Source organism: Drosophila eugracilis, unplaced genomic scaffold, assembly GCF_018153835.1.
Source record: "Drosophila eugracilis isolate 14026-0451.02 unplaced genomic scaffold, ASM1815383v1 contig_2167, whole genome shotgun sequence".
Lineage (NCBI taxonomy): Eukaryota > Metazoa > Arthropoda > Insecta > Diptera > Drosophilidae > Drosophila > Drosophila eugracilis.
In genome coordinates, this window is record NW_024573052.1 from 1,827,001 (window position 1) to 1,853,029 (window position 26,029).

A 26,029-nucleotide genomic window follows, 5' to 3' on the forward strand; every position below is an offset into this window, starting at 1 on the left:
CGAACAGGGTTAAGATATAGGAATTTTGTGTTAATGTAAACAGAAAATCAAAGGAATGATACCATACATAAAGGAAAATGCGAAATTTAAAACAAGACTATGATTATGCATATGAGTATGCATTCAAAAAATTGCGCTTTTAAGATTATTGCGAAATACCGATAAGTTTTGAAAGTTTTATCGTGTGTCATTGTGATGAGATACTATCGATATAGGCAGCCGTAATAAAGATAAATTTAACATTTCTGTTAAGTAGTCCTTTCATAAAGCGCCACTGGACAAAAACGGCGAATAGAGAAAACTAGTTCATGATCTTGAAAGAAGGAAATTAAAAACATTAACTTAAAAAACAAAAACCAAACCAAAAAGAAGAAAGATAAATTATCATATAAATAAAATAAATAAGTTATATTTTCATTACTTATTTAACTCAAATTCTTCTTATAAAACTTCAACTGTAATGTTAATCCAAGACTCCAACCCATGTCCCAAAAACGGTTTACATCAGGACTAACAGTTGTCACAGGATCTGTTAGATATACATTGTCCCATGACTTTTACTGTTAGAAGAATGTTAATAAATTCATTGTGTGACCAGCAACGTGCTGCGATAAAAATACTAGAAAAATACGAGAAATATATATCGAATAAGGACCATCGCCAGCGACCAACAAAACTCTAACTGTCGTTGTTTTTTTTTTCTAATGTAATGAACTAAAACCTTTACATTAAAACAAGTGAACCGCGACTGCATTTTGTGCTGCTGCAACATTGCAACGAATTCGCGGCAAAAAGAGAAAGAGGCAGCACCGCGCAAATCAAAGAAAAACCGAAACCGAAAAGACGAACGAGAGCAAAAAAAAAAAAAACAAACAAAAATTGATTTGTTTGTCCCCCCGGCCATGCCAGTGTGTGTGCGTGTGCGTGCGTGTTTGTGTGTGTGTGTGTGCGCTCCCTTTTTTTTTTTCTCTCTCTCTCTCTCTCTCGAGTGCCGCTAAATTAAATAATTGCACGCCACAGCAGTAAACAGCCATTAAATCTCGCCACAAATCTGCAGCAGCAAAGAGCAGAAAGCGCAGCATAGATGCAGCCAAGAGAACGTTGTTGAAGAAGTGAAACTCTGCCGATACAGCGAAGTAAAAATCAATAATTAGAGCTCGTTTTCACAAGCAAAAAAGGTATGCAGTAGCCAACAGAACAGAACAGAACAGAACGGAGACCGAGACCATCACATCGTACATACAATGTGCATACATATATACGTACGTACGTACATACATACATAGATATATATATATATGTGCAGGCAGTCGTATGTATGTATGTATGTATTTGTGTCGTTGTAAATCGGGCATTTATGCAAAATACTCGTAATATATAGGCAAAAGATACAAAACATAGGTGGATCTCCTTATAGTAGGTAAAACATATTCCAGATATGTTGTTCGATCTTAATGTTATCTTTTCTAAGCTTGAGATACTTTCGTTATACTATTATACTATATATGTAATAGGTTTGTGATGAAGAGGAAAGTGGATATAGTGGATATACGGGAAAGTTGACAATTCCTGGGTATTACGTAGCTACATGGCAAAAACAAAAGCACACATGCAAAAGCACATGCGACGTAACATTCCGATTCCGATTCCGATTCCGACCAACATCAAAAGCGGAAAGGAAAGAAGAGGAAGAGAAAGGGGCAATGAAAGAAGAAGAAGAAGAAGAGGAAGAGAAAGGGAAACGAAAGGAAAGGCTTCTCTGCTGCATTGCAGTGAATTGCGTTCCATTACCCGCCTTTGCCTTTGCCTTTGCCTTCGCCTTCACCTCTGTCTAATAGGGGGGAGGTTCCTCTACTCCTCCTCCTCTATACTCTATATAAGCCAATAAGTTGACGTCCATTCATATATCGACTGGCTAGAAAAGAAAGTGACTTACAGAATCGAACCTTACGTTTCCGTGACGTTTTCATTACGAATGCGTGACTTTTTCAAGAACAGAATAGAACAACAGAACAGCCGAATACAGAGAGAAAATACGTATGTAGTTGCCTTTAAATATGTGTAATTACCTAATGTGCCACAAAGTGTAGTGCATAGATATAGTATATATACTATATATATATATAATGCACTTTTGGCCAGCCAAGTCGATATGGCTGTAGTCCCAATTCGAAAAAATTCGCCAATTCACGACAGCGTGAGTGTACGAAAATCGATTGTGTTGAATAAAAAAAACAAAAAAAAAAAACAAAAAAAAAACGTGTAACAAAGCTAAACAACATACAACGTACATATGTATGTTGTATGTTGTATGTTGTATGTTGCATGCATGTGGAATGATGGTACTACGCATGCCAATGCTTGCGGATTATATCGAAAACAGTTTTTAAACATTTTCTTTTCTTGAAAAGTCAAGATTGTATATTCCTCTATTCTAAATATCTTTATTTCCCGCAGTTTTCCTGCCATTTCCACATGAGTCCATTGATCTAATTTGATTTTTGTTAGCTACTTTACATATTGCAAGTTTCAACTTTCAACTTTTTGTGAACTTTTTTAAAAACAAAAAAACCCTTTTTGGCAACAAATTTCGATATATAATATATTTAACGAAAATTTTAACGAATAGATAAAAGTTACGCTCAAATGAAAGTTAGTTTTGTAGCTTAATTAATTTAGACATTAGCATTGAATTTTTTAAGTTATTTTAAAACAAAAAAACAAAACAAAAAAGAGCTTTCGCTTCAGTTGAATATCGGTTTTGGTGTTACTTTTTCCGATTGGTATTATCATCATCATCATCATCATCATCATCATACTCCTATATAAAAATCACCATTACAATAGCACAACAGATTTCACCAAGATATATATATATATATACCATATATATATATCTATATATATATAGAACCAAAAAAAAAGAACGTGAAATTCGATTCCAGAGTCATGTTAAACAGCGCAAATAACAATTCTCCCCAGCACGTAAGTAGACGAAAACCGTCATTAAAAAATAGATTTCTTTATGGCTTTTTAAGTGGAATTTATATGCATTTAATTGTTTTTATTGTTGTTGTAATTCGCACACAACAGCAGTTGCAGTTGCAGCTGCTGCAGCATGCATTTTAAGTTTAGTAAATATTTAGCCTATATGCTTAGTTTAGTTTGAATGATTGACACGGGGCGGTGTGGATGGGGTGGGTTTTTAAACTGCACCTAAATCAAAAGTCCAAAATGGAATGCCAGCTAAAAACGTGTTGTAAATAATGTATAGCTTTTCTATATATATATTCTTTATCAGTCAAGTTAAAGTCAAGCCATAAATATGGCAGTGCTAAAAAGTTTTCTATCTTAAAGATAAAGATAGATTATTAAGTATGGTTACAAAATCAAAAATCATTTAAAAAAGGTAAAACTAAACTAAAGGCCATTTAAGTACTAAAACTTTCTAGTATTAGCATGAACTTAGGCGGTAGTTACTGTTACTAAAAGGCATGTTTTCTTACCACCACCAGAACTAAGTAACTTCTGTTAAGCTAACAAATTAAGTTTTTTACCATATAGAAAGCTAATTTTTACAACACGTTTAAAAAAAGCGCAGCAACATTCTATTGATTTTCATTTCGTTTACATATGATATTGTATATATTTTGAAAGATAACTTTTTGAACTGTTTCAACCTTCTTCTTATTAGCCTTAGGACTTAGGATGAATGATAAGCTGCTTTTTTTCTATTGTTTAAAATTTGAGAAGAAAGAAAAGAAAATACCTAAGCACTAAAGGGCTGCTAGCTGGTTCTAATTTATAATTTTTAGACATTTGCAATTTTTGCCATCACATTGTCCGACAAATGACACTCGACACACAGGTGCGATCTTATATAAGTATGTTGGTTGCATTCAAGAATTCGAAATTGATCAAAACAACCTAAGTATGAGGCCTAATAATGGGTTCATCATGGTCTTTCTTGATTAATTTCTTCGATTTTTTAATCACCAAGTTATGTTCACTTCTAGAAAAATTCACTTTTTTTTTCCTTTCTTTGTGTTCAATTTTTGATAAACTTTTGATAGAAATCTTGCATGTTGTTGTTAGTTAGTTAGAAACTAATTTGATTTCAAGTAACTTTCTAGACAGACCGTTTTCCTTTTAAGCATTTTCTTAGAAGAAATCGTTTCCTTTTTTTCTCCCCAACCTACGCTCACCCAAATAGCCCAGAAGACGACTGTAGGCGTCAATTCCTCCAAAACTTTGACCAAAAATATATGAATTCTTCTTCGATTCTGCTGATGTACTATATCGTATCGCATATACATATATCGCGTATATCCCGGAGTATTAGTATTTGTACTTTCACACTAACACACACACAAACACATATATCTTTTTATATATTTATTTTAAAATTTTGTTTGCCGTTGATTACTGCAAATCTTGTGATACGCCAATGCAACTCATGCATCTCTGAGTTTGTGCTGCAGCTGCAGACGGCAGCGGCTTGCAGCGACTTGCAGCTGCCGCAGCAATAATCGCTCCAACGGCATCCAAATTTTAATGTAATTTCGTTCATGGGCTGCCGTGGGCTGGGTTTTGTAATGCCTTTCTGACATTTTGACTTCATTAATACGAAGACGAAATCTGCCTTCTGGCCCCGCTGCTGCAACACTTTTATCAGCCACAAAGCATCTCGATTTTCGACATGCACCACGACATGCCGTGCCTCTTTCAAGACAAGTGATAGATGTCATTAGAAGAGGCAAGGTTGATGGGTATCCTTTTGTAAACAGCAAGAATCTTAAACTATATATCTATCTACTATATAATGTTAAAACTAAAACTTGAATTGATACGAATTCAAGTTAGATTCCATAAACTAAATTAGTAGCTTAGAACTAAGCAAGATCGTGTATAGAAAGAAAGACTAGCATCCCTTGCTGTTAGATGGACAGCCGCATGTGTCTTCCCTTTTCGGAAAAAAGGGTATATAAATATCGAGCTATAGCTAGTCGCGCAAATTATCTATACACGTACAGAGGCATGTGTTTTTACACACATGTATGTAGATTTTTTTAAAATTTGATTTTGTTTTTTTTTTTTTTTCATAATTGCAGTTCCTTCTATAAAATTAGCCGCAGTTGGCTTTTGTCGTTGTCAGATAAATGTCAGTGCGCTTGCTTAGCCGGGAAACACGAAGATTATCAGTCGCTGTTAGGTCGTACAACGGTCTTGAATGTCTTAGCTGTTGTGTTAGCTAGTTTGAAAAACCAAAAAAAACACAAATATTCAAGAAAGAACCTTTTAATATACCGAGTTTCGTGATCATGTATCATCCAGTGTCGTATAAACCAGGCCGGGCCTATTACAAGTCTTCTTGCCATCATCATCATCATCATCATCCCATGCGAATGCAAAGATCTTCTATGTTCTGTTATCAGCAACGTCATAATTTCTATGCCGCATCATCGTTATCATCATCAACTTACTATGCTGCAGGGAAAAAGTCGCGTTTGTTTGTTAAGCGTCGAGTTATGTTTCCCCCCTCAACATTGCCAGGCAATGTAAGTAGTAGCAGTCCTGGAAAATTTTGGTAGGCCTGTTTTTTCGTATATATCATTTATGGTAGAAGGAAAGGAAACCCCACACTCAAATATATTTTTGTATAACTATTAATCGAGCAAGAAATGTGCGACATTTATCTACAAAACTAAACATATTGTTGTGCCTATTGTATCACAAACGTCTTGTTATAACTGTCTATATGGTATCGATGTTGTTGTGCGTAATCATAAAACCTAACATGGTGTGTGCGTGTGTGTGTGTGTGTGTGTATGCATGTATGGTAGTTAATATGCGATTTATACAAATATCAATATCAAACATCATCGCGATGGTGATTCCGAGTAATGTATTCCAAAAGCTAAAAAGAAGGAAAGGAAAAGAAAAGAAAGTATTTTCATTTCTCAAACTGACTTCTACATGCATGCACACACACACACACACACACAGACACACACACGAGGAACACGGGTCCTTGGCAAGGAAGTTTGAATGCTTTTCGTTGTACTGTACAGTGTTTAAACGATAAATGTAATCCTAAATTCAAATTAATCTATTAATAATTAATCATATATGAATATCCATAGCCGGTGAGTGTACCCTCTGATATCAACATGAATGGCTATAACCGAAAGTCGCCACAAAAACGGCGCTATGAGATGCCAAAATATGCTGGTAAGTCGTTTTTGGTTCTTAACCTTAGCCTTAGCTTATTAAATGGAATCCTTGCAGCAGCACCAAAGAAGAAAATCTGCAAGGAGCGCATTCCGCAGCCAAAGAACACGGTGGCAATGCTGAATGAGTTAAGACATGGACTGATTTACAAATTGGAGTCACAGACTGGTCCGGTGCACGCACCTTTATTTACGATATCCGTTGAGGTGAGTTAGCAAGTCAGCTGCCATGTTCCAAGTACATTAACAGCGATTTATGTCTTGGAAAATGCAAAACCAAAATCAATCATAAACCTTCTCTCTTTGGCATAAAATTAGTATGCCAGACGAGATCATAAATGTTATATGAATAAAGATTATAGATTAATGAGATTAATGAAAAGTGGAAAAGTTAAACTTAAACTAAGATTTATTTTTAAAACATATTTCAGGTCGATGGACAGAAATACCTGGGCCAGGGACGCAGTAAAAAGGTTGCACGAATCGAGGCGGCTGCCACGGCATTGCGAAGCTTTATACAGTTTAAGGATGGAGCCGTATTGTCGCCATTGAAGCCATCGGGCAATTTGGACTTTACCAGCGATGAGCATCTTGAAAATGGTATTGAAAATTTGTACAAAGGTCAAGAGGTCGAGATCATACAGAAGTTAATGTTGACCGAAAAGATATCCAACCTTACCTCGCTTGAACCACCCACGTTGCGTCTACAAATGTTTTGCATGAGTCAGAGCAAGTATTAGTGTTTATTTTCCTTTCCTTAATCTCTTTTTTTTTTCGTTTTTGTTTTTGTTTTTTTTTTGTTTTTAGTTGACTATTTTTAATTTATTATTTTTAAAGATGATAATTTTATGAACTTTTTGGGTGGCTTTCTAACTTTAAACTTGATTTTTAGGGATTTTAAATGGATTTTTAGATGGGAAAATAAGAGCCTTTAATGAGCTAGAACTTAGAACATGGTTTTAAGGTCTTAAAAATGATTTTAAAAGATGTTTAAAGTATAGTAAAAGGCTGTGGTAGAAGGCGTTTTTTAGTCAGTTAATAAGCTATATGTTCTGGTTCCTAAAAAGTTTACTTTTATGGCTGAAAATGTGATATAACCTCTGTTAATGGAACTTGGGCTAACCTTCCTTTAAAATTTTAACATTAAAATGTAAGTTTAAAGTTTCAGAAGGTTTGCAATGTTAATTTGTTTCTGTTAATGGAGGAATTTTAGTGATTTTTAGATGGAAAAATAAGAGCCTTTAAGGTACTAAAACTTAGAACATGGTTTTAAGATCTTAAAAATGATTTTAAAAGATGTTTAAAGTTGGGAAAAATGCTATAGTAGAAGGCGTTCTTTAGCCAGTTAATAAGCTATATGTTCTTGTTCTTAAAAAGTTCTCTTTTATGGCTGAAAATGTCGTACAACCTCTGTTAATGAACCTTGAGTTAACCTTCCTTTTTTCCTTTAAAATTTTAACATTAAAATGTAAGTTTAAAGTTTCAGAAGGTTTGCAATGTTAATTTGTTTCTGTTAATGTTATTTACTAAAAAGAAAAGGAAAACCTTCTTCTGGTCCTTAAGTTTTGTGAAGTTTCTTTCTTTCTTATTTTTTTTTAAACGATTTCATTTAAGTTTCGATTTTCCCAACTACTTAATCTCTTTAACTCCTTAAACATACGTTTTATCTTAACACAAAAATTTCCTAAGTTTATGTTTATGTTTACCCTTTGCCTTTGTTTTTTTTTTGCTAAAACGGTTGGAGAAAGATCAGCATAACGTGTAAAATAAGTTTAGCTAACTAAGAGTTAAGTTTGTTAATGATATTTAGCAAAGATTTAACTATCTTAACTTCTTGTCTATTGGCAGATGTTAGCAAGAGTGCCATCACTGTAGATGGCCAGAAAAAGGTTCCGGACAAAGGCCCTGTGATGCTGCTCTACGAACTTTTCAACGACGTCAACTTCGAGTGCATTAACATTGATGGGGCGCAGAATAATTGCCGTTTCAAGATGACTGTGACGATTAACGAGAAGAAGTTCGATGGAACAGGTCTGTAGTTTGTGGGGAAAACTAACTATAACTTAAAAACTAAATTACTTTCTCTTTTAAAGGTCCTTCCAAGAAGCTGGCGAAAAATGCGGCAGCCAAGGCAGCTTTGGCCTCGTTGTGCAATATCTCCTACAGTCCCATGGTGGTGCCACAGAAAAACGTACCCCTGCCCATTGACGACAAGTCTTCGTCCATGGAGCTGCCACAGATACATGCCGATACCATTGGACGTCTGGTGTTGGAGAAGTTCATGGAGGTGATCAAGGGTCAGGAGGCCTATTCGCGGCGAAAGGTATTGGCGGGCATTGTAATGACTGAAAACATGAATTTCTGTGAGGCCCAAGTAAGTCAGTGATGGAGATATAGTAATAATGATCAACTCAAATACGAAATCTATATATGTTTCTCTCCGTTCAGGTGATTTCAGTATCAACGGGCACCAAATGCGTCAGCGGCGAACATATGAGTGTGAACGGTGCTGTCCTGAATGATTCCCATGCCGAGATCGTATCCCGGCGATGTCTTCTCAAGTACTTATATGCCCAGCTGGATCTGCAGTGCAATCAGGGTATAGTTCTTTGATGCTAAGTTTGATTTACCTATACTAATTATTATATATTATATATATATATCTGATATTTAGTAGAAGTTAAACTTAAGTATAATGCATAAATCTAGTCGTTGATTGTTAATAACTTTAATGATGGCTAGTGAAAATACGTCTGGAGAACTTGTTTCTCCTTCAAACCTATGACAGCACTGAGAATTCTCCTCTTTTGTTTTGGTTTTTGTTTTTTGTTGATTTTAGTTTTTAGGCATTCTTAAAGTTAAACGCTGACTTTGGTTTTCCCTGTCTCGGTTAGCTACAGAAGGTGTTTATGTACAAAAGGGCGACCCTCTTTGTCCTTGCAAGAATTACTTTATTCCATTTTAAGCACAAATTTTAATATTAAGGCTTACTTTCTTACTAATTCTGATTGCCACTAACCTTTGAGTGAGATTGTTAGGCCACTTGGGCTGTGTTATGATTTCGGTTTTAGGCCCGCTGGTCTTTCCCTGACCCATTGACCTGCAAATTGTTAAAGGCTGTTCAGGCTGTTCCTTGCCTGTTTTTAATAGGTATTTTTTCTTATTAGTAATTATTAACTCACTAACTAGGCTTTAAAAAACGAAAGTAGATTGGCTTTTTATGCTTACCCAATACCCAGTACCCCCCCTGCCCCCCCGCCCCGCCCCTCGCCTTGCTAACTAAAACCAAAACTATTCCCGATTGTTTTATTTGACTTCTTTTCATGCCACATACGAGACACCCCCCGTATTGGTGAAAAGAATGAAACTTAAACATAAACTACTTCGTTTTTAATTTAATTTATATTTGATTACTCTTTATCGATTCTCTCCTCTAAATTTAGCCACAGCATATCAGTCGATTTTCGTGAGGAATACTGATGGGCAATACCCTTACAAACTAAAATCCGGGGTACATTTCCATTTGTATATAAATACAGCACCTTGTGGGGATGCACGGATATTTAGTCCTCACGAAAACGACACTGGTGTTGATAAACATCCAAATAGGTTGGTACAAAAGACATTCTATAATATACTTATTGATACTTAATAATTATTTACGAAAATCAATTACTTTCTATATATGCTATATACTACTATATATACTATATATTATATATATATTTTATATTTTAAATTTTACATTTTGCAAAAACTGTATTAGTAGAATCATAATTATTATTAATATATATATATACCATATCTGTACGTTACTAAATGAGAACCGGCAATGCCTTAGATATCTTGAGATTGAGAAAGTTAATAAAAATATATATATATACCTGTTATATGTACAGCTGCGTGCTGGTAAAAATTGCAAGTGCCACAAATTTATTGTTTCTCTGGGAAAAAGCGAGAAAATATCAAAAATTTATATAATTGGAAATGCATAAAAAATATGAAAAATAAATACAAAATTAGAGTCTAAGGATTGCAGAATTTGTGGCCTTTAAAATGCACGAAACTGTATATATCGTATATGGTGGAGCTATCAATCTGAACTTAAGCATGAAATGTAAACTGAAATTCAGGTATTTTTTTAAGTTTCCTTTCAAGTTGTTGTGTCTTGAGTGTGGTAAAGTCTGGCCAAGTTGTCTGTCTGTGAAAAGTTAAGAAAAAATCAAAAAAAGTCGAGAAAAATGAAGAAAAAATCAAGAAAAATCAAGAAAAAACCCGCTTAAAATCATTCTAACCAACCTTAAAGGCTCTGTAAGAAGTCTTTCTATAACTTTAGAGACTTTAACAGAGGGGTTAAGCTAATATTTAACAAGATTTTGAGTCCGAATAACTTTTTATTACTTTAAAATTAACTAAAAAATAATACAAAATAATAAAAAAATGAGCCAAAAATCAAAAAAGTTTACCATTGCCACACCAAACTATGAACTATGATTTGTTCTCAGTATGACTTGGCATGTTTTTTTAATGAGTAACAAGTACTAAGTAAGACAAGTTAATAACTTTCGTTTTTCATATTCATTTCTTGTAACGAACAACGACAACGAATCAATCATGAAATATAACCATCAATCAACAGAAAAGCTCGCGGTCAATTGCGTACGAAAATTGAGTCCGGCGAAGGGACAATTCCAGTTAAAAGCAGCGATGGAATCCAGACGTGGGATGGCGTTTTACAGGTAAACAGATCTATCTACAAATATTAAGAAACATTAATGAAAAAATGAAAACTTACAGGGACAACGCCTGTTGACCATGTCCTGCTCGGACAAGATTGCCCGCTGGAACATTGTCGGTATACAGGGCTCTCTGTTGTCTTCCATAATTGAACCCGTGTACCTGCATTCGATTGTATTGGGCAGCCTGCTGCATCCAGAGCACATGTATCGTGCCGTTTGCGGGCGAATTGAGAAATCAATTCAGGGCCTGCCACCGCCGTATCATTTGAATAAGCCACGCCTAGCCTTGGTCACATCGGCCGAACCCCGAAATCAGGCCAAGGCCCCAAATTTCGGTATAAATTGGACCATCGGTGATACAGAACTTGAGGTGGTCAACTCACTGACCGGTCGAACGATTGGCGGTCAAGTCTCCCGAATCACAAAGCAGGCGTTCTTTGTTAAGTATGGTTTTCTAATGGCAAACTTACCAGGTATTTTAGTCCGCAAAGTAACCACTGACTATGGCCAAACCAAAGCTAACGTTAAGGACTATCAAGTAAGTGGATTTAGTTTGTTATTCAGATTAATTGATTAATAATGTGACTCTATCTTTTTTGTTTTAGATTGCAAAATTAGAATTGTTTTCGGCGTTCAAAAGGGAAGACCTCGGAAGCTGGCTGAAGAAACCGATAGAACAAGACGAGTTCGGTCTTGCCGAATGACTGCACTCCTCAGCACTAATATTAAAAATGAAAAAAAAAGACAACAGTAACGGCAAGCAATTAATAGTTATAGACGATATAGATTTTATGAGAATTTCTTATGTAGTAGAAGTTGAAAAGTTTAAATGGTTGCAAGAGCAGCAGCAGCAGCAACAGCAGCAGCAGCAACAGCAACAGCAGTCAACTTATATGAACATGATCTTAACCCAATCTAGCCCCATACCACCAAACCCAACCCATTATCCAAATTGCAAGAACAAAACGAAGCACAAAGATGCTTTAGCAGCTCCAAATATGACAAAGAACGGCTCTAGAATATTTATAGAATAGAATGTAGTTTTTATGCTGGAACTGAGTAAAGGAGTATTATGGCGTTTTTTTTTGTATCAATAAAAAAGAAAAATATAAAAAAAAGAACAAAAAGTAAAAACTAAACACTAAACTGAAGAACAAATCAAATTGGCTAAAGCAATTTTAATAAGATTTCTCAATCATTAGCTTTATTATTTCAAATTATGAAAAAAAAGATTCAATTTTCAATAGTCGCCTCTCGACCACGCTGTTATGATTATTTTTGAAAGTGCGTTGAGTTGAGTTGAGTTGAGTTTAAGTTGAGTTTGAGTTTAAGTTTCTAGCCATAGATAATGTTACAAGACAGTTATTAAAATAATATTTATAAACCCAAAAGAAAAAAACTAAAAGAAACGAAGAAATAAATAAAATGAAATAATAACTATAACCCAAGCAGGAATCTTAGAAGTGGTTCTGTTAACGTTTAAGCAATGTATTTTGTTAAGTAATGTTATTTGCAACGACATAATAATTATAATAATAAAGTCACGCTTAATATATACACAAAAAAAAGAAAAGAAACAAAACAAAGAACAATTTCAAAAAACAGTAAAAATACATTTTAGATGAATTCAACTTATTTTCCTTCTAATATATATATATCTCTATCTATATATATACAGAGAGATATAGAAAGAGAGAGAGTTACATCTAAGCTTTCATCGATTTTGCAATGAATGAAAGAAACTGTGTTCTTGGTTGAAACAACTTACTTGACTTGCGTAGATTTCTTTAACATTTTAACTTAACCATCGTATTAGTTAATATCACAAAAAAAGGAACGAAGGATATATATATATATTACATAGATTAGTTACAAATTCTATAGCAAGATAAAGACATGACTAAGGCTTGTAGCGTTAGAGAGATGGCCATTATAATATCTTTATTCTAAGCCCACTTCTTCCTTATTTCTTCCAAAAAGCTGGCTAACTTGGTCCAGCAACTTGCTTGCCATTGCGCTCTTCCAACTTATATGACCCCTTAAATATTTCCCTTTCTTGTTAGTTTCTTTCTCTTTGCCTTCAAAGTTGCATGCAACGTGAAAGTGAAAAGGACTGCTGTAAGAGCAGCATAGAGCTTGTTTCTATTTATGACTTTCAAAAGGGTTTCAATTTTATTCCAAATTATTTTTGGTTTTTCTTTAAGTTTTAGTAATCTTATGAAAACTTCTTCCCAAATAGTAAAAAACACCAAATTTTAATTATAATTTTGATATAAAACATAATTACCGCAGCATATTCATGGAAAAAGCAAAAGAAAACTGTGAGATTTTCTCCATTACTCGATTAAAAAATAATAATAAACGTATAAAAATGCCATTTCTAATACGAGAAGATATATAATTGACTTAAGTAATATTTGCAAGAACATACCGCATATATGATGGATAAAAACAAAAGTTGATCTTATATAAAATACTGTGATACTAAATTTTACTAGTACTTCCAGCATAGCTGCATTTTATCCATTCTTAAATATTCTATGATAAGCAGCAGCAGCAGCAGCAGCAGCAGATAATAATCAATGACTATATAGGAAAAAGAAGAAACAAAAAAGAAAAGAAATAAGAAAACATTTTAAATGACATGGCACCGCAGGCTTGTCGCAATTAGATTTTCAAATAAGAAGAAATTTTACAAAGATATATAAGTAATCTATCTAAGAGGCGGGTATAGCATTGGGATTCCTCAAAATATCATTTTTAAAGGCAATGCAAATAGTCAACTTGTTTATGGCTCTAAGAAAAACCGCAAACCGCAAAACCACAAACCACAAAACCACAAATCACAAGCAAAATGGAAAATTGTATTGGGAAAATATATAAGAAATGAAAACATAACATATTTGTAGGCTAGTTTGTCGGTATATTCTCAAGACCCCATGTTCAATCTATCAATCTAACGAGGTACTTATCTAAGACCATGAAAAACCTTATAATAACTACATATATGAGAAATTCTTTTTAAGTTGGCAAAATGCTAGTCATTAAACGAGTATCTCCTGTACTCCTGTTAATTCATTTCACTTCACTTTCAACAACAACTTTAGTTTGCCTAAGACATAAACTAAAACTAGTTTTTAATTTGTTAAGAAAGTTAAGAAAAAAACAACTCTTGTACTTGGCTTGCTATGATTATGGATATAGAATATGATATAATATGATATATGGATTAATATGAACGAAGTATACAGAAACAGAAGGTTGCTCAAATTGCAAAAGAAAAAAAGAAAACTTTTTGGAAAGTATTCCTCTCTCTTCCGGACCTAAGTAGATGCTTATAGAGGCGGCGGGGGGGTATATGGGTGTTACCCCACACCCCCCCCCCCCGGCCTGAAGAAACAGTGATAAGTAGAGGCGTTGAGACCAAAAACAATGTTATCAAAAGCGTAGAAAAAAAAGCCTAATTAACTTGCAACTTACATAATACGGATTAGTCGCTTAGGACAAATTTATAAGACAACTAACTGATGTGAAACATGGGTTAACTTATATTCTTTAGAATATCCAGACATGGGGCAACATCGAAGGTGAACATATTAACACTTATAATGATTTTGTAGTTTTAAAACGTTGAGATACAAACTTACTATAACCGATAAATTATATAAGCAGACAGCAGAACACTTTATACTTTATAGTTTATTGTTGGTTTCTCAGATCATAACAGAGACAGACATTACATACATTACATACATTACATACTCTTTATATAGTTCTTTACATAGTTCTTATATACTTCTTATCTACTTCTTATCTACTTCTTATTCTTATTCTGATCACAAATCACACACATAAAAGACACCAAAACTAATTTAGATTTACACAGACATCAGCCTGGCCCCTTGGCTTATCCTTGAAAGTCAGTTTGACCAGATTTTCTTCATAACTTTGAGGGATAAGGTTTGGGTGGGGAGGGTTTTGAGACATTGCTGCTTTAGTTTTCCACAAGACAAGACCAGACCAGACCAGACCAGACTTGGGAGTCATTATAAGCAAACTTAATACTACCATATATAGAGATACACACTTATACGTAAAACTTTGTTCTCGATCAAAAGTTAGTGCAAATATCCAAACTATTTAAACAGAAAAAACATAAAACAGAAAAACATAAAACCAAAAACCTAATAAAAACACACAATTAATATCTTAATAAACAGAACAAACTTGGATTAAAAATAAGGTTCTTACACACACACACCACACACACACACCACTTCGCTTATCCATTACCATAACTTCAAGGAGTGGGTTTAGATAAACGAACCCTTAAGATATACCTACCAAAGTAGCCACAACAACAATCTAGTCGAAAAGCGATCAATCATATTTAGTTTATGCCGAATTTGGTTGGGGTTTTCCTTCACTCTTTTAAGCTAATTTTAATTTGAAACTTAATTGATATTGATTCCTCGTAAAGAGAAAGGTTTTACCCGAAAGAAAGTGGCTGACATCCAATAAATATTATAGCAGCGCTTCTTTAGTTTAAAAACTTAAAATTAAATTTAAAAAAAAGAGCCGTATGTACCCGGAAATCAGTATATGCATAGCTTAAAATGAAAACTAAAAAATAAACACAATTATACGTAAAAGAAAACCAAACTTTGTTCTTGATCAAAATTTAGTGCAAGTAACCAGACGACTATTTAAATAGAAAAAAACCAAAAACATTGTTAAAAAACGACTAAAACTTGAAGTCGTCGGCAAAAAGCAAAAAACAAAAATGAAACAAACAAAATGTATTAATTAATAACTTAACAAACAATTTTAAAATAGTTCTTACGATGGCCTTTTTATTTTATAATCGACTGTCAGCCAATAAAATGATCCCCACGTCATTGAAGCCGAAATTGAATTCTTATAAGCCTATGAATATTTACATAAATCGTTCGGTCTCCAACTAATGTAAATGAAAATTTAATAAATTACCAATAATATATAGAGTACAAAAATGTCTTGCAATATTTTTTAAAAATATTTTCTTGCTGTTTTTAGAAACCGTTTTTAAGAGCAAAAGTTTTTTAGCTAAACTTTGACTTTGAAAGGGGGAACTATTTTTAGTTCTTTTTCCGTATTTTTGTTTCAAAAATTTTAAACATTTTTATTCGGTTTTAAAACAAAACATGACAGATGAGTGTTAAAGAATATTATTTTAATTTAATTTATTTTTTAATTTAAAGCTGACTTAAGAGTAAGAACAGGCTATATAAGCTATATAATGACTAAGAACTGACTGACTTTAAGGCTTTTTTTGGGTGTTTTTTTAGAAGGGGTTTAAGGGGGAAACTAAGGTTTGCTCTTGCAATGGTTGGGTTATCAGAGGGTGGAAGAGGGAGATACAATATTAAACTAACATATATCAAGTGAGTAAAAATGATATTTACCTGTGCTTGCTTACCTGTGCTTCTCAAACCAATCGGTCTCTAACAATTTTGTCAAAAATATTTTCTAAATTTTCTTGTTTTTCCAAAATGTTTTTTATTGATTCATAAATTTATATTTCTTTCTAACATTTATGTGCCTTTCTTAAGCTTTTTATTGCAAATTTCTTGTCATTGTTTAATTTTAAGGTTACTTACTATCATTGGCTTAAGTTTCTAGAATGTTTATTTTGAATTCCATAATTAAATCAAAGAAATCCCATTTTTAGGTTCATCACGGTTCGATCTGTAATCCTCGAACTTGGGTAAACCTTCATCGGAAGTATTTTACAGCAACTTTGTTAGACGAAATGAAGGACCTTGAGATACTTCTTAGGGCAAGGGTGAGCGTGATGCAGTCAGTCGGATGCTCTCGTGGACTTCGTTGCCTGTCTGTGCCATCTTAAGTCTGGTAAGTCTTCATCCAAAGTCTATTATTTTGTGGTTTGTAAAGTGGTTTATAAGTTAACAGGACAAATTTGATTGATAACTCATTATAAAGGGACATATCCCATTCGATAAAATGTATGTAACAACACAAAGAAAGCCTTTCCGATTTTGTAAAGTGTATATACTCGTATGTACCTTACTCAAATCAAGATTAAGTCCTTTGACGCGGAAATGTAAATTTTCTTCTGACCATTTTGTACTATAACTTAGCCAAAACAAGGCACGCAGCCAAAAGAATGAATGTTTTGTAAAGCTAAAGACCAAAACTAACTTTCCTCATCATTCGTTTGATGATTTTGGAGATTTGAATTTTTTGTAAAATTTTGAATTTTCTGTAAGGGGTAACATCATTAAAATTTACGAAAAATGGAAAAATTTTCACTTTTCAAGGTGTGAATACAGTTTTGTAGGAAATTAAAAAACCAGCTCAACAAGGTATTACATTCCATATTCGGACCATTATTGGCTGTGCTACAGCAAAAAAAACTGATGTTTTGTGCCCAAAATCACGTATACGTCCTTTGACAGAGAAGCACGGTTTTTTTTTTCAGTTCCTTAGCTCTAACTTTGTCAAAACAAGCCGCATGGCTAAAGCAATGACTGTTTTATGCAGCTAACTTTCGAAACTTAACAGCTCTATACTTACTTTTTGCGTTTTTGTTCTGATTTTTTGATGCGAGCTCTGTTTTAAGGTCTAAAAAATCAGGAAACCGAATTTTAACAGAAATTTGCAATACTATGTTCTGGTTTTTAGCTCTATCTCGGTCAAAACAAGACGCACAGCCAAAAGAATGACTGTTTTGTGCTGTTAACGACCAATACGAACCACCCCTAACACTCGTTTTTCGATTTTGGGAAAGTCAATTTTGGCCCAAATTTCGCATTTTTGATAAGGGGTACCATCATCAAAATTTTCAAAAATCGGCCGAAAATGAAGTTTCCCAGATTTGAATGCAGACCAATTGGGAATCAAAGCAATTAAATTACGAGCTCTACGAGGTATTACATTTCGCATTTGGACTATTTTTGGGTGTGTTATGGCCAAAGAACTGATTTTTTGTGCTCAAAATCAAGTATACGTTTGTTGACAGCATGGAGCTCGGCTTTTTTGCCGTTTCTTAGCTCTAACTTTGTCAAAACAAGCCGTAGGGCTAAAGCAGTGACTGTTTTATGCAGCTTACTACCGAAACTTAACACCCCTATCATTTTCGGTGCGAGCTCTGTTTTAAGGGCTGAAAAATCAGGAAATCCATTTTTAACAGAAATGGAACTAGAACTATGTTCAGGTGACTTCAGGTATGACTTTTAAGAGAAAATGACAATATTTTTATCGGTTTCATGCCTATAACTCAGCCAAAACAGGGCTCAGAGCTAAAGTAAAGACTGTTTTGAGCAGCTAACGACCGGCACAAACTTTCCTCATCATTCGTTTGATGATTTTGGGGATTTAAAATTTTTGCAAAATTTTGCATTTTCTATAAGGGGTAACATCATCAAAATTTCCGAAAAATGGGAACATTTTTACGTTTTAAGGTGGATAAGCAGTTTTGTTGGAAATCAAATTACGAACTCAACGAGGTATGACATTCCACATTCGGACCATAATTGGCTGAGTTATGGGAAGAATCCTTTCATTTTTAGGGGTAAATCGGGATAAACTAATTTTCGCATTTTCGGTAAGGAGTAACATCAGCTTTCTTCTAAAAAATGTTTAAAATTTGTCATTTTAAAGTGTGAATGAGGTTCGAATGGAATTTTAATTGCAATTCCAACGATATATAACACTCCATGTCCGACCATGTTTGGCTTAGTTATGGAGATAATCCTGACGATGCTAGAAGAAAATCGGGACAACAAACTATCGCATTTCCTGTAAGGGGTAACCTCATCAAAATTTACGAAAAATGGTGAAAATTGTACATTTCAAGGTGGGGACAGAGATCTACTGGAATTTGAAAAACGAACTCAACGAGGTATTATATTTCACATTCCGTCCATTAATGGCTTACTTATGAGCAGAATACTTCCTGTTTGAGGGGAAAATATGCATAAAATCAATGTTGCGATTTTAATAAGGGTTAAAATTTACAAAAAAAAAAAAGGGGAAAATATAATATTACTTTTTGAGATGGGGACAGAGATTTGTTGGTATTTAAAAAACAAACTCAACGAGATATGACATTCTATATTCGGGACATTTTTGACTTAGTTATGAACAAAAAACTAAAAAATTTGAGTGAAAATCTGGAAAAAGTAAGTTTTGGCATTTAAATGAGATTAGTTAATATGTCCATCGGTATGAATCCTGAGATATCTGGAACTATAAGAGCTAGAATGTTAGGGTTAAGCAGGCAGATTCTAAATTTATTTTTGTTTTTATTATTAATTAAAGTCTTATAACTACAGAAGAGCTTAGATTAGAAGAGCTTAACCTTAGCTAAGGTTAAAGTTAGCGTTGATAGTTAAGCGTTGATTTTCCACACAGCATGCAGGTTTCGTCGACAACGAACTAGTTGAAAAGTAAAGAACAGCCCGCTGTTAACGAAACCCGACTTCAGTGAGGATCGAGGAGCTTTATAGTTGTCCTTAAAATTAATCACTTGACATAGATCCTTGAGGGATTCCAAAATTCTGCAAAATACATAAAAATCGTAATATTAAAAGTGTTTTTAATAAATTTTAACTAAAACTTTGAAAACAAGCAAGATTTTTGCTGGGAGGAATATGACAGCCATTATTCGAAATGTTTCCCAAACAAAATGTAACATTGAGAAGTGCGGCGGAGAGGCGTCTGGCCGTTGAAAAACACCGACAAACAAGAAAGTAAATAATTCACTTAAAAGCAAATAAAATTTAATTTACTTCAACGGAAATGTGCACAGTACGATGACGATGACGATGGCGATGGGTGACGAGGGGGTGTGGGTGGCAGGCACTTAAGCCGACAGCGTGGCAGCGATGCCTCTGTATGCTGTTGTATTGCTTATAAAATGCAGACATTTCATCCCGCGACATTCTCTCTGAGCCAAAAAAACAGGAACAAAAAGCTAAAGAAATTACACTGAAAAGCAGGGGAAGGATGTTTGGGAAGTGGAATTTAGGTTTAGAAATGGATTTTATGGTTTGTGATAGTTTTTTAAAGATAATAAATCATGTTTAGACTCTAGAAGTTGGAAATATTTTAGGCAGAAGATAAAGTTAAAGATGCCAAGACTGCCTGATGAATCCTTTCACTCTTAAAAAAGTATTTTTGGTACCTAAAAGAGTTTAACTACTCTTTACATCAAAGTTTAGTTTTGAGATCTTAGTAGCTTAGAATTTCCAGTCTAACAACACCAACTTACTAACTAATACTAACACTTTCCCCAAATTTCTCCCGTTAGGATCCTTTTCCAGTCATATCCTAACACAATCTCCAACAATGTGGATGCAACTGTAAGCTGTAAGAGGTAAAACCCACCAACTAATTTCAATAAAAAATCATGTTTTAGGGGCTGTCGTGCCTTTATAAAAGGTAACAAGGAAAGCATATTAAAACGTTTAGAAGATGAAGAAGAAGCGAGAGGAACTAAGGAAAGTGGCAAGAAATCTTTGGCTAAGAACAAAACCATTTTGGAAACTGGCCAAGATAGCATCTATTTGGCCAACCCTTCGATGAACGAACTAATGAGAACCATTCATTCGGCTACCTCGATGGATGCATTTCAAAGAGTTGTAGTTGCAGAAGGGAAAACTAATCAGAATCCTAGTAACTTTCATTTAAAAGGACTAACTAACCCGAAACCACGCCTACCAGGTCTAACTTTGAGTCTTACGCCTCGTTTAAGGCACCGAACTGTGTCTTGCGATGACTTGGGTAAGCTAAAGAAGTTGGAGTCGTTGGAAGGACTACCTTTGATGAGAGTTCATTCAGAGGGTAGCTTGATGGAGTTGGTGGAGTTGAAGGATCGTAAGGAAGTCTCTTTCGATGTGCCACCAAAAGTGGCAAGCTGTGCCGTGAGTGTGAAGGAGAACTCTAAATTGCCACTGCCAGAGGGCTCAGGCATGTGTTATTGGATAAATTTGGCGCACTTGCTATTAGTGATTGCCTGCCTACGTGGGGTGATATGAATGTTAGATGTTATAAAAATATAAAAAGAAACTTTCTTTAGCGAGTTAAACTATCTCACACTAGCCTACTGTTAAGTTAAGCAGCAAATTTATGATCTGCTTTTAGATTCTGCTAACAAGCTGAACGCTTTTCCCAATTAATCAGTCCACTTTCAGGCTTTCAGCCTCCTCCCAGAGACTGGCATAGCCTGGTCTAAACACTCTGAATGTGAACAGAGAGAATCCCCCGCAAACTTGGCAACTTCGAGCTTTCGAAGCCACCAAAAACGAAGTTAGCAGAACACGACATTTGGTTTCGGGGTATTTGCCTTGTCGTTTTCTTGATGACAGTTCTCTGGAGCAAAAGGCACATAAACACATTTACCCGGAAGCTGGTGAAAAGTGGCTTGTTTTCTTGGATTTGGCCCGAAGGCATTATGGTAAAAAGTGAGTGAGTGTGTGTGTAAGTGTGTGTGTTATATATATAGGTATATATATATATCTATATGTCTGCCTTTAGATCCGTGTCAGAGCGTGGTAATAACCAATTTTGCAAAGTGATGACATCTTTATTACAATTTTTGAGCTTTCCTGGAGAGAGAGAGAAAGAGGGGAATATAGGTTTATGGGACTTTCTAGTACAGATTGAAGTTTCTTTCTTCTTCTAAAGAGATTTTTTTTTTATCTATACCTTAGTGAGTGTGTTTAGTGTTGATAGCCTAGCAGTTGCTACTAAGTTTTTGGTTGGAAAAACAACTCATATTGGCATGCATGTAGAGGAGGCAGCAGCATTCACTTTGCATGCGTTGGGGAGGGATGGGTGGTTATTGGTACTCAGCCACAATAATAAAGTTTGCAACCAGCCACTTTGGTTCTAATGCACTCAGAGTGCCATTAAAGGGTTGCCCTGGTACCTATTGATCGGCGGGGTTCGCCTCTCAGACTCTTGATAAAAAGTGAGTAAATCGAATTATTGGACACAAAGTCAGGCTGCAATGGCTATGATATTGCACTCGGCGAAAGCCACACAAGTATTTTTTATATTCCTGTTTGGTTGTTGTTGTTATGGTTGTTGTTTTCGATACAATAATAGCATAATACAATTTTCAGTCAGGTTAATTATATTAAAAAAAGAGAGGAGAGACAAACGCACCAACCTAGAAGTGGAGGGCGAGTGAGTTCAGTGGCTTGATGATCAGGAATATATATATATATATAGTATAGCTTTTATAGACGTTTATAGAGCAAAGAAGTTACTCATTTGTATGCCTTCTACTAACTCAACTTATTCAGATGTTAAACAAGTCGCTGGGATGCAGGCTGGCAGGATGGCAGGAAGGCAGGCAGGCAGGCAGCCAGTACAATGCCTCATTCGACACAAACTCAGAAACTTTTACCGGTGTTTGCAACATGGAATATAACTATACAAAAAAGTTGAGTCTGCTTAATTTTACTTTTAAAATTTATATATATATAAATTTGTTGTTTTATTTTTGTTTTTGTTGCTTTTTGTTGGCTTACAAAAACGTAACGGTGTGGCAACGTCACTGGCTGCTTGTAACGGATGTGAGTGCGGATGTTGTGAAACCTCTTTGTTGTGGCAAACACTTACGCACACACCAAACCGATGAGGCGGAAGTTGACAAACGTAACGTCATAGTGGCAGGAACTCTCTCTGTCTATGTGTGTATGAATGTGTGTGTTTGTGTGTGTGTGTTTCTCTGTGTTGAGTGTGGCATTGTAACACGCACATTTCCGGTGCGCCAATGTCTACTAGCGATGTCATCTGTTTGAGAATTTATCACTCGCTTTTGTTTTAAGAACAAACTTAACTTGCCTTTGCCGTTGACAGTCGAAAATGTTATAGTCGGTTATGTATATATCTAAGGGTGTATATATAATATATGCCTGTACAATCTTATATAGTTAAAAACTGCCTCTGCTGATCTGATCTTTCGAATATCTAACAAAGTTACCTACTCAAATCTCGCCCCAACGTTTGTGCAACATCTTTAGTGTGGCATGTGGCATCATAAATGTTGTAAAACGACTTCTTCTGATCAAGATTCTCACTTTTAGCTCTTCTTCTCTTTATAATTTTGTATTGTTAAGAGTAAAACCTATAAAAAGTTGGTCTATCTATCTTTTTAACTCCATCAAAAGTTACTCACCAACCACTGGGTGCAGTTGCCCAGTTGCCCAAGCTAACTCAGTCAGTAAATATAATTGAAAGGGCAAGAAATCGCATTTAGCCAATCCCCCTGATCGCTTATATATATATATATATATATATATATATATATATATATATATATATATATAGTCTGAATCGGAATTGGAAACAAGCCCTGACTGCAATTTGAATGTGGTCCAAGAGCACTCACTGCCAAGGCAATAGACCATGACCGTGGACAAAGATATAGTTCGATGGCCGGATGGCTGTTTGTCTGACTGACTGCTTGGTTGGTTGGTTGGTTGTACCGCTCACTGACTGACTGCCTGACTGAATGGCTAGCCAAAGCGCTGTAATTGTGAGCTTCAATAGGAAGAACGAACAAATAAGGTCCAAGAGCGGTAACATTCGAGGGCCTGCCCGCCCTGCTGCTGCTTATTGTGTTCATTCAAAAAAAAAAAAAGAGCCGCCTGACTGCTTGACCGCCTAAATGATCGTTTGTATATATACATACGTATATATCTGTGATATTTTTATATATAGTTAGCTAAATGGGAGCTAGGGTTAAGTCTGACTTAATGAAGTTTAAGGGAAATGTCAAAGTTTAGGCAAAAATGGTATTAAAAGTTCTATAAAAACTTACTAACTGATAAGATATAGTAATATATATGTTCTTTTACCTTAAAACCAAAGAAATTTTCCTCTTTTCCATACCAACTTGTTGAGTTTATGGCAACCTTTTCCCTACAATTTTGATCTATCAAGTTGTTAGCTTTCTTCTCCACCTGTTACACTACCCTACTTGGCCCTTGGCTATTTCCGCATTGCAAATATCCAAAAAATAAGTTGCTAACAAAGGGGGTTGTACAAATAAAACCAACCGGAAGTTGCTGAAGTCTGTGGCAGACACCTGTTACTACTAGACTGCGAGGACATTTGTTGCATAAACACTTCTAGTTGTCATGCAGTTTCCATCTTTCAGTTAGAATTTCCATTAGAGTTAACTTACCGGTTTATATACGAGTTGTGAGTTTCATTTTCCTTTTCTGTTCTTGCAACAGCTGGCTGTCTGACTATTTTTTTTAATATTATTATTTAACAATAATAACAACTTACTTAGGCACTTTGAAGTTACTTTTTCCCACATTTACTTTGGGCAAAAAGTGTACCATATACCTTAAGGCACTCAAGGCGTTTCACTAAACAAAAAGAATGTGTTTTTTGGAAAAAAAAAAAATATATAATTTTTTGCAAAATGAACAGCCAAAAAAAAGCAACAACAGCAACAACAAGTTCCGAACGTTTCACGCGTTATAAATATTTTCTTTTTTTTTTGTTTTGTAGGCCAAGCGTTGGCATATACTTCCGCCTCGAACGTCCCGAATCGAATGAACCCACAACGGTTTCTCGTTCAAAATGAAAACTTTTTGCAGGGCAAGAGAAAGGCCACAACACGACGCTGTGTGCTTTTTCAACCCCCAATTCCAATGGGCGAAACAAGGGCTTGTTGTATACATACATATAGCTTCGTATACGTATACGTATACAGCGTGTGTGTGTGTGTGTGTGTGTGAGCGCACATGCATTCTGTCCATGTGCTCTCTTTCTCTCTGTATGGGTGTGTGTGTGTGTGTGTGTGTGGATAAAAGGTGGTGGTGTGTCGTGTGCCCAGCCCCTTCCCTCTGCCAAAGCAACGCAACACAATGGCATTGCACTGCTGCTCCGCGACCCAGCAGCATCACTCTTCGTCCAACCCCCTTCCCCTATCATTCTGCTACCAGAAAAAACCTCTAACTCATACCCCAAGCCCCCTCACCCAAGCCCAACTCCATGGAAGGCTTCGTCGTCGTCGTTGGCGTTGTCGTCATCGGCGAAATCAGTGACACGAGCCGTGCTCGTCGTGCTGGCGGGGATTTTGGCTGCGCTGGGCCATGACGCTGCTACTGCTGCTCACCGAAGTTGGGAGTGCGCACCTTTGAACTGTTGCTGGTGCTAGTAGTGTAGTGCTGCTGCTGCTGCTGCTGGTAGTGCTGTCAGAGCCATCGGCTGGCTGGTCAGAACGGAAGGCAGCCGGATCGGGCAGGGCAAGAGCACCATTCACCATTCACCATTCACCATTCAGCAGGGCATTTGAAACGGGGCACGTATAGAGGTATATAGGATAGGTATAGTATGGAAATTCATCATTTTCTTCCTTTTTTGCGTATTTTCAATGCAGCAGACAACTCGTCGTCGTCGTCTCCCATCTAATGGATGGAGAAACGGGAACGAACGCCGTAGACGACATAAATCTTTTCTAGCTCTTGCTCCTGGCGACTCAATCGATGTGGATCTTTGGTTTTTTGTTAGTTTTGGCCAGAATGCCCAAACGGTCAGGTCAGGCAGCCCAAGCAGCAGCAGTTGACGTGATTTTCCAAATAGTTTTCTGACTAAGAATTAAAGTAAGAAAATATCAATAATATGAAGAAGTTTTTGTAATAAGTTTAAAGGAGTTCAAAGGATGACTTAAATGATAAGTTAGAAACCGAAACCGAAGCTTAGAAAGAGCTAAAGAGAGCTTGTTTTTTGGGCAAAACTTCAACTACTGCTACTGCAGTTTTGAAGCCAAAAAATCGTTGGCCAAGCCAAGCCCATAGAGTCACATATCCAGATATCCATGTTCCCTCCCACCCCACCGACAGAAACATCCACAATCGGTTGGCTGACTCGCCTACAAAAAAGCGAAATTGAGGCATTTTTACCTTTTTATTAGTACATAATCATAGCAGGAGGCGGCGGCAGGCGGGAGTCAGAGAAGGAGGAGTTGGGCGAAGAGAGACACAGGCCATGCGATGGAATCAATGGACCCAGCCAGCACATGACAATAAA

General features: G+C 35.6%; 2 protein-coding genes across 11 annotated transcripts; both read left to right on the forward strand.

Annotated features, from left to right (window-relative positions):
- The first annotated feature begins 922 nt into the window (after positions 1 to 922).
- Positions 923 to 15,981, forward strand: LOC108102448 (double-stranded RNA-specific editase Adar). 10 transcript variants are annotated; one of them, XM_017207445.2, is made up of 12 exons: positions 923 to 1,178; positions 2,735 to 2,985; positions 6,144 to 6,231; positions 6,289 to 6,437; positions 6,662 to 6,959; positions 8,079 to 8,261; positions 8,324 to 8,604; positions 8,679 to 8,829; positions 9,674 to 9,839; positions 10,870 to 10,969; positions 11,028 to 11,507; positions 11,575 to 15,981. In XM_017207445.2, exons 2-12 carry the CDS (start codon positions 2,950 to 2,952, stop codon positions 11,671 to 11,673), a joined length of 2,031 nt encoding a protein of 676 aa, XP_017062934.1. In that variant the 5' UTR covers positions 923 to 1,178; positions 2,735 to 2,949; the 3' UTR covers positions 11,674 to 15,981. The 10 variants fall into 10 exon arrangements, with proteins under 10 accessions (XP_017062934.1, XP_017062935.1, XP_017062936.1 ...); XM_017207446.2 differs by having other exon boundaries at positions 2,848 to 2,985; XM_017207447.2 differs by having other exon boundaries at positions 2,946 to 2,985.
- A 4,223-nt stretch (positions 15,982 to 20,204) lies between these two features.
- LOC108102434 lies at positions 20,205 to 21,045 on the forward strand. Its single transcript, XM_017207411.2, has 2 exons — positions 20,205 to 20,334; positions 20,391 to 21,045. The coding sequence occupies exons 1-2, from the start codon at positions 20,321 to 20,323 to the stop codon at positions 21,007 to 21,009; spliced, it is 633 nt and encodes a 210-aa protein (XP_017062900.1). The 5' UTR covers positions 20,205 to 20,320; the 3' UTR covers positions 21,010 to 21,045.
- The last annotated feature ends 4,984 nt before the right edge of the window (positions 21,046 to 26,029 follow it).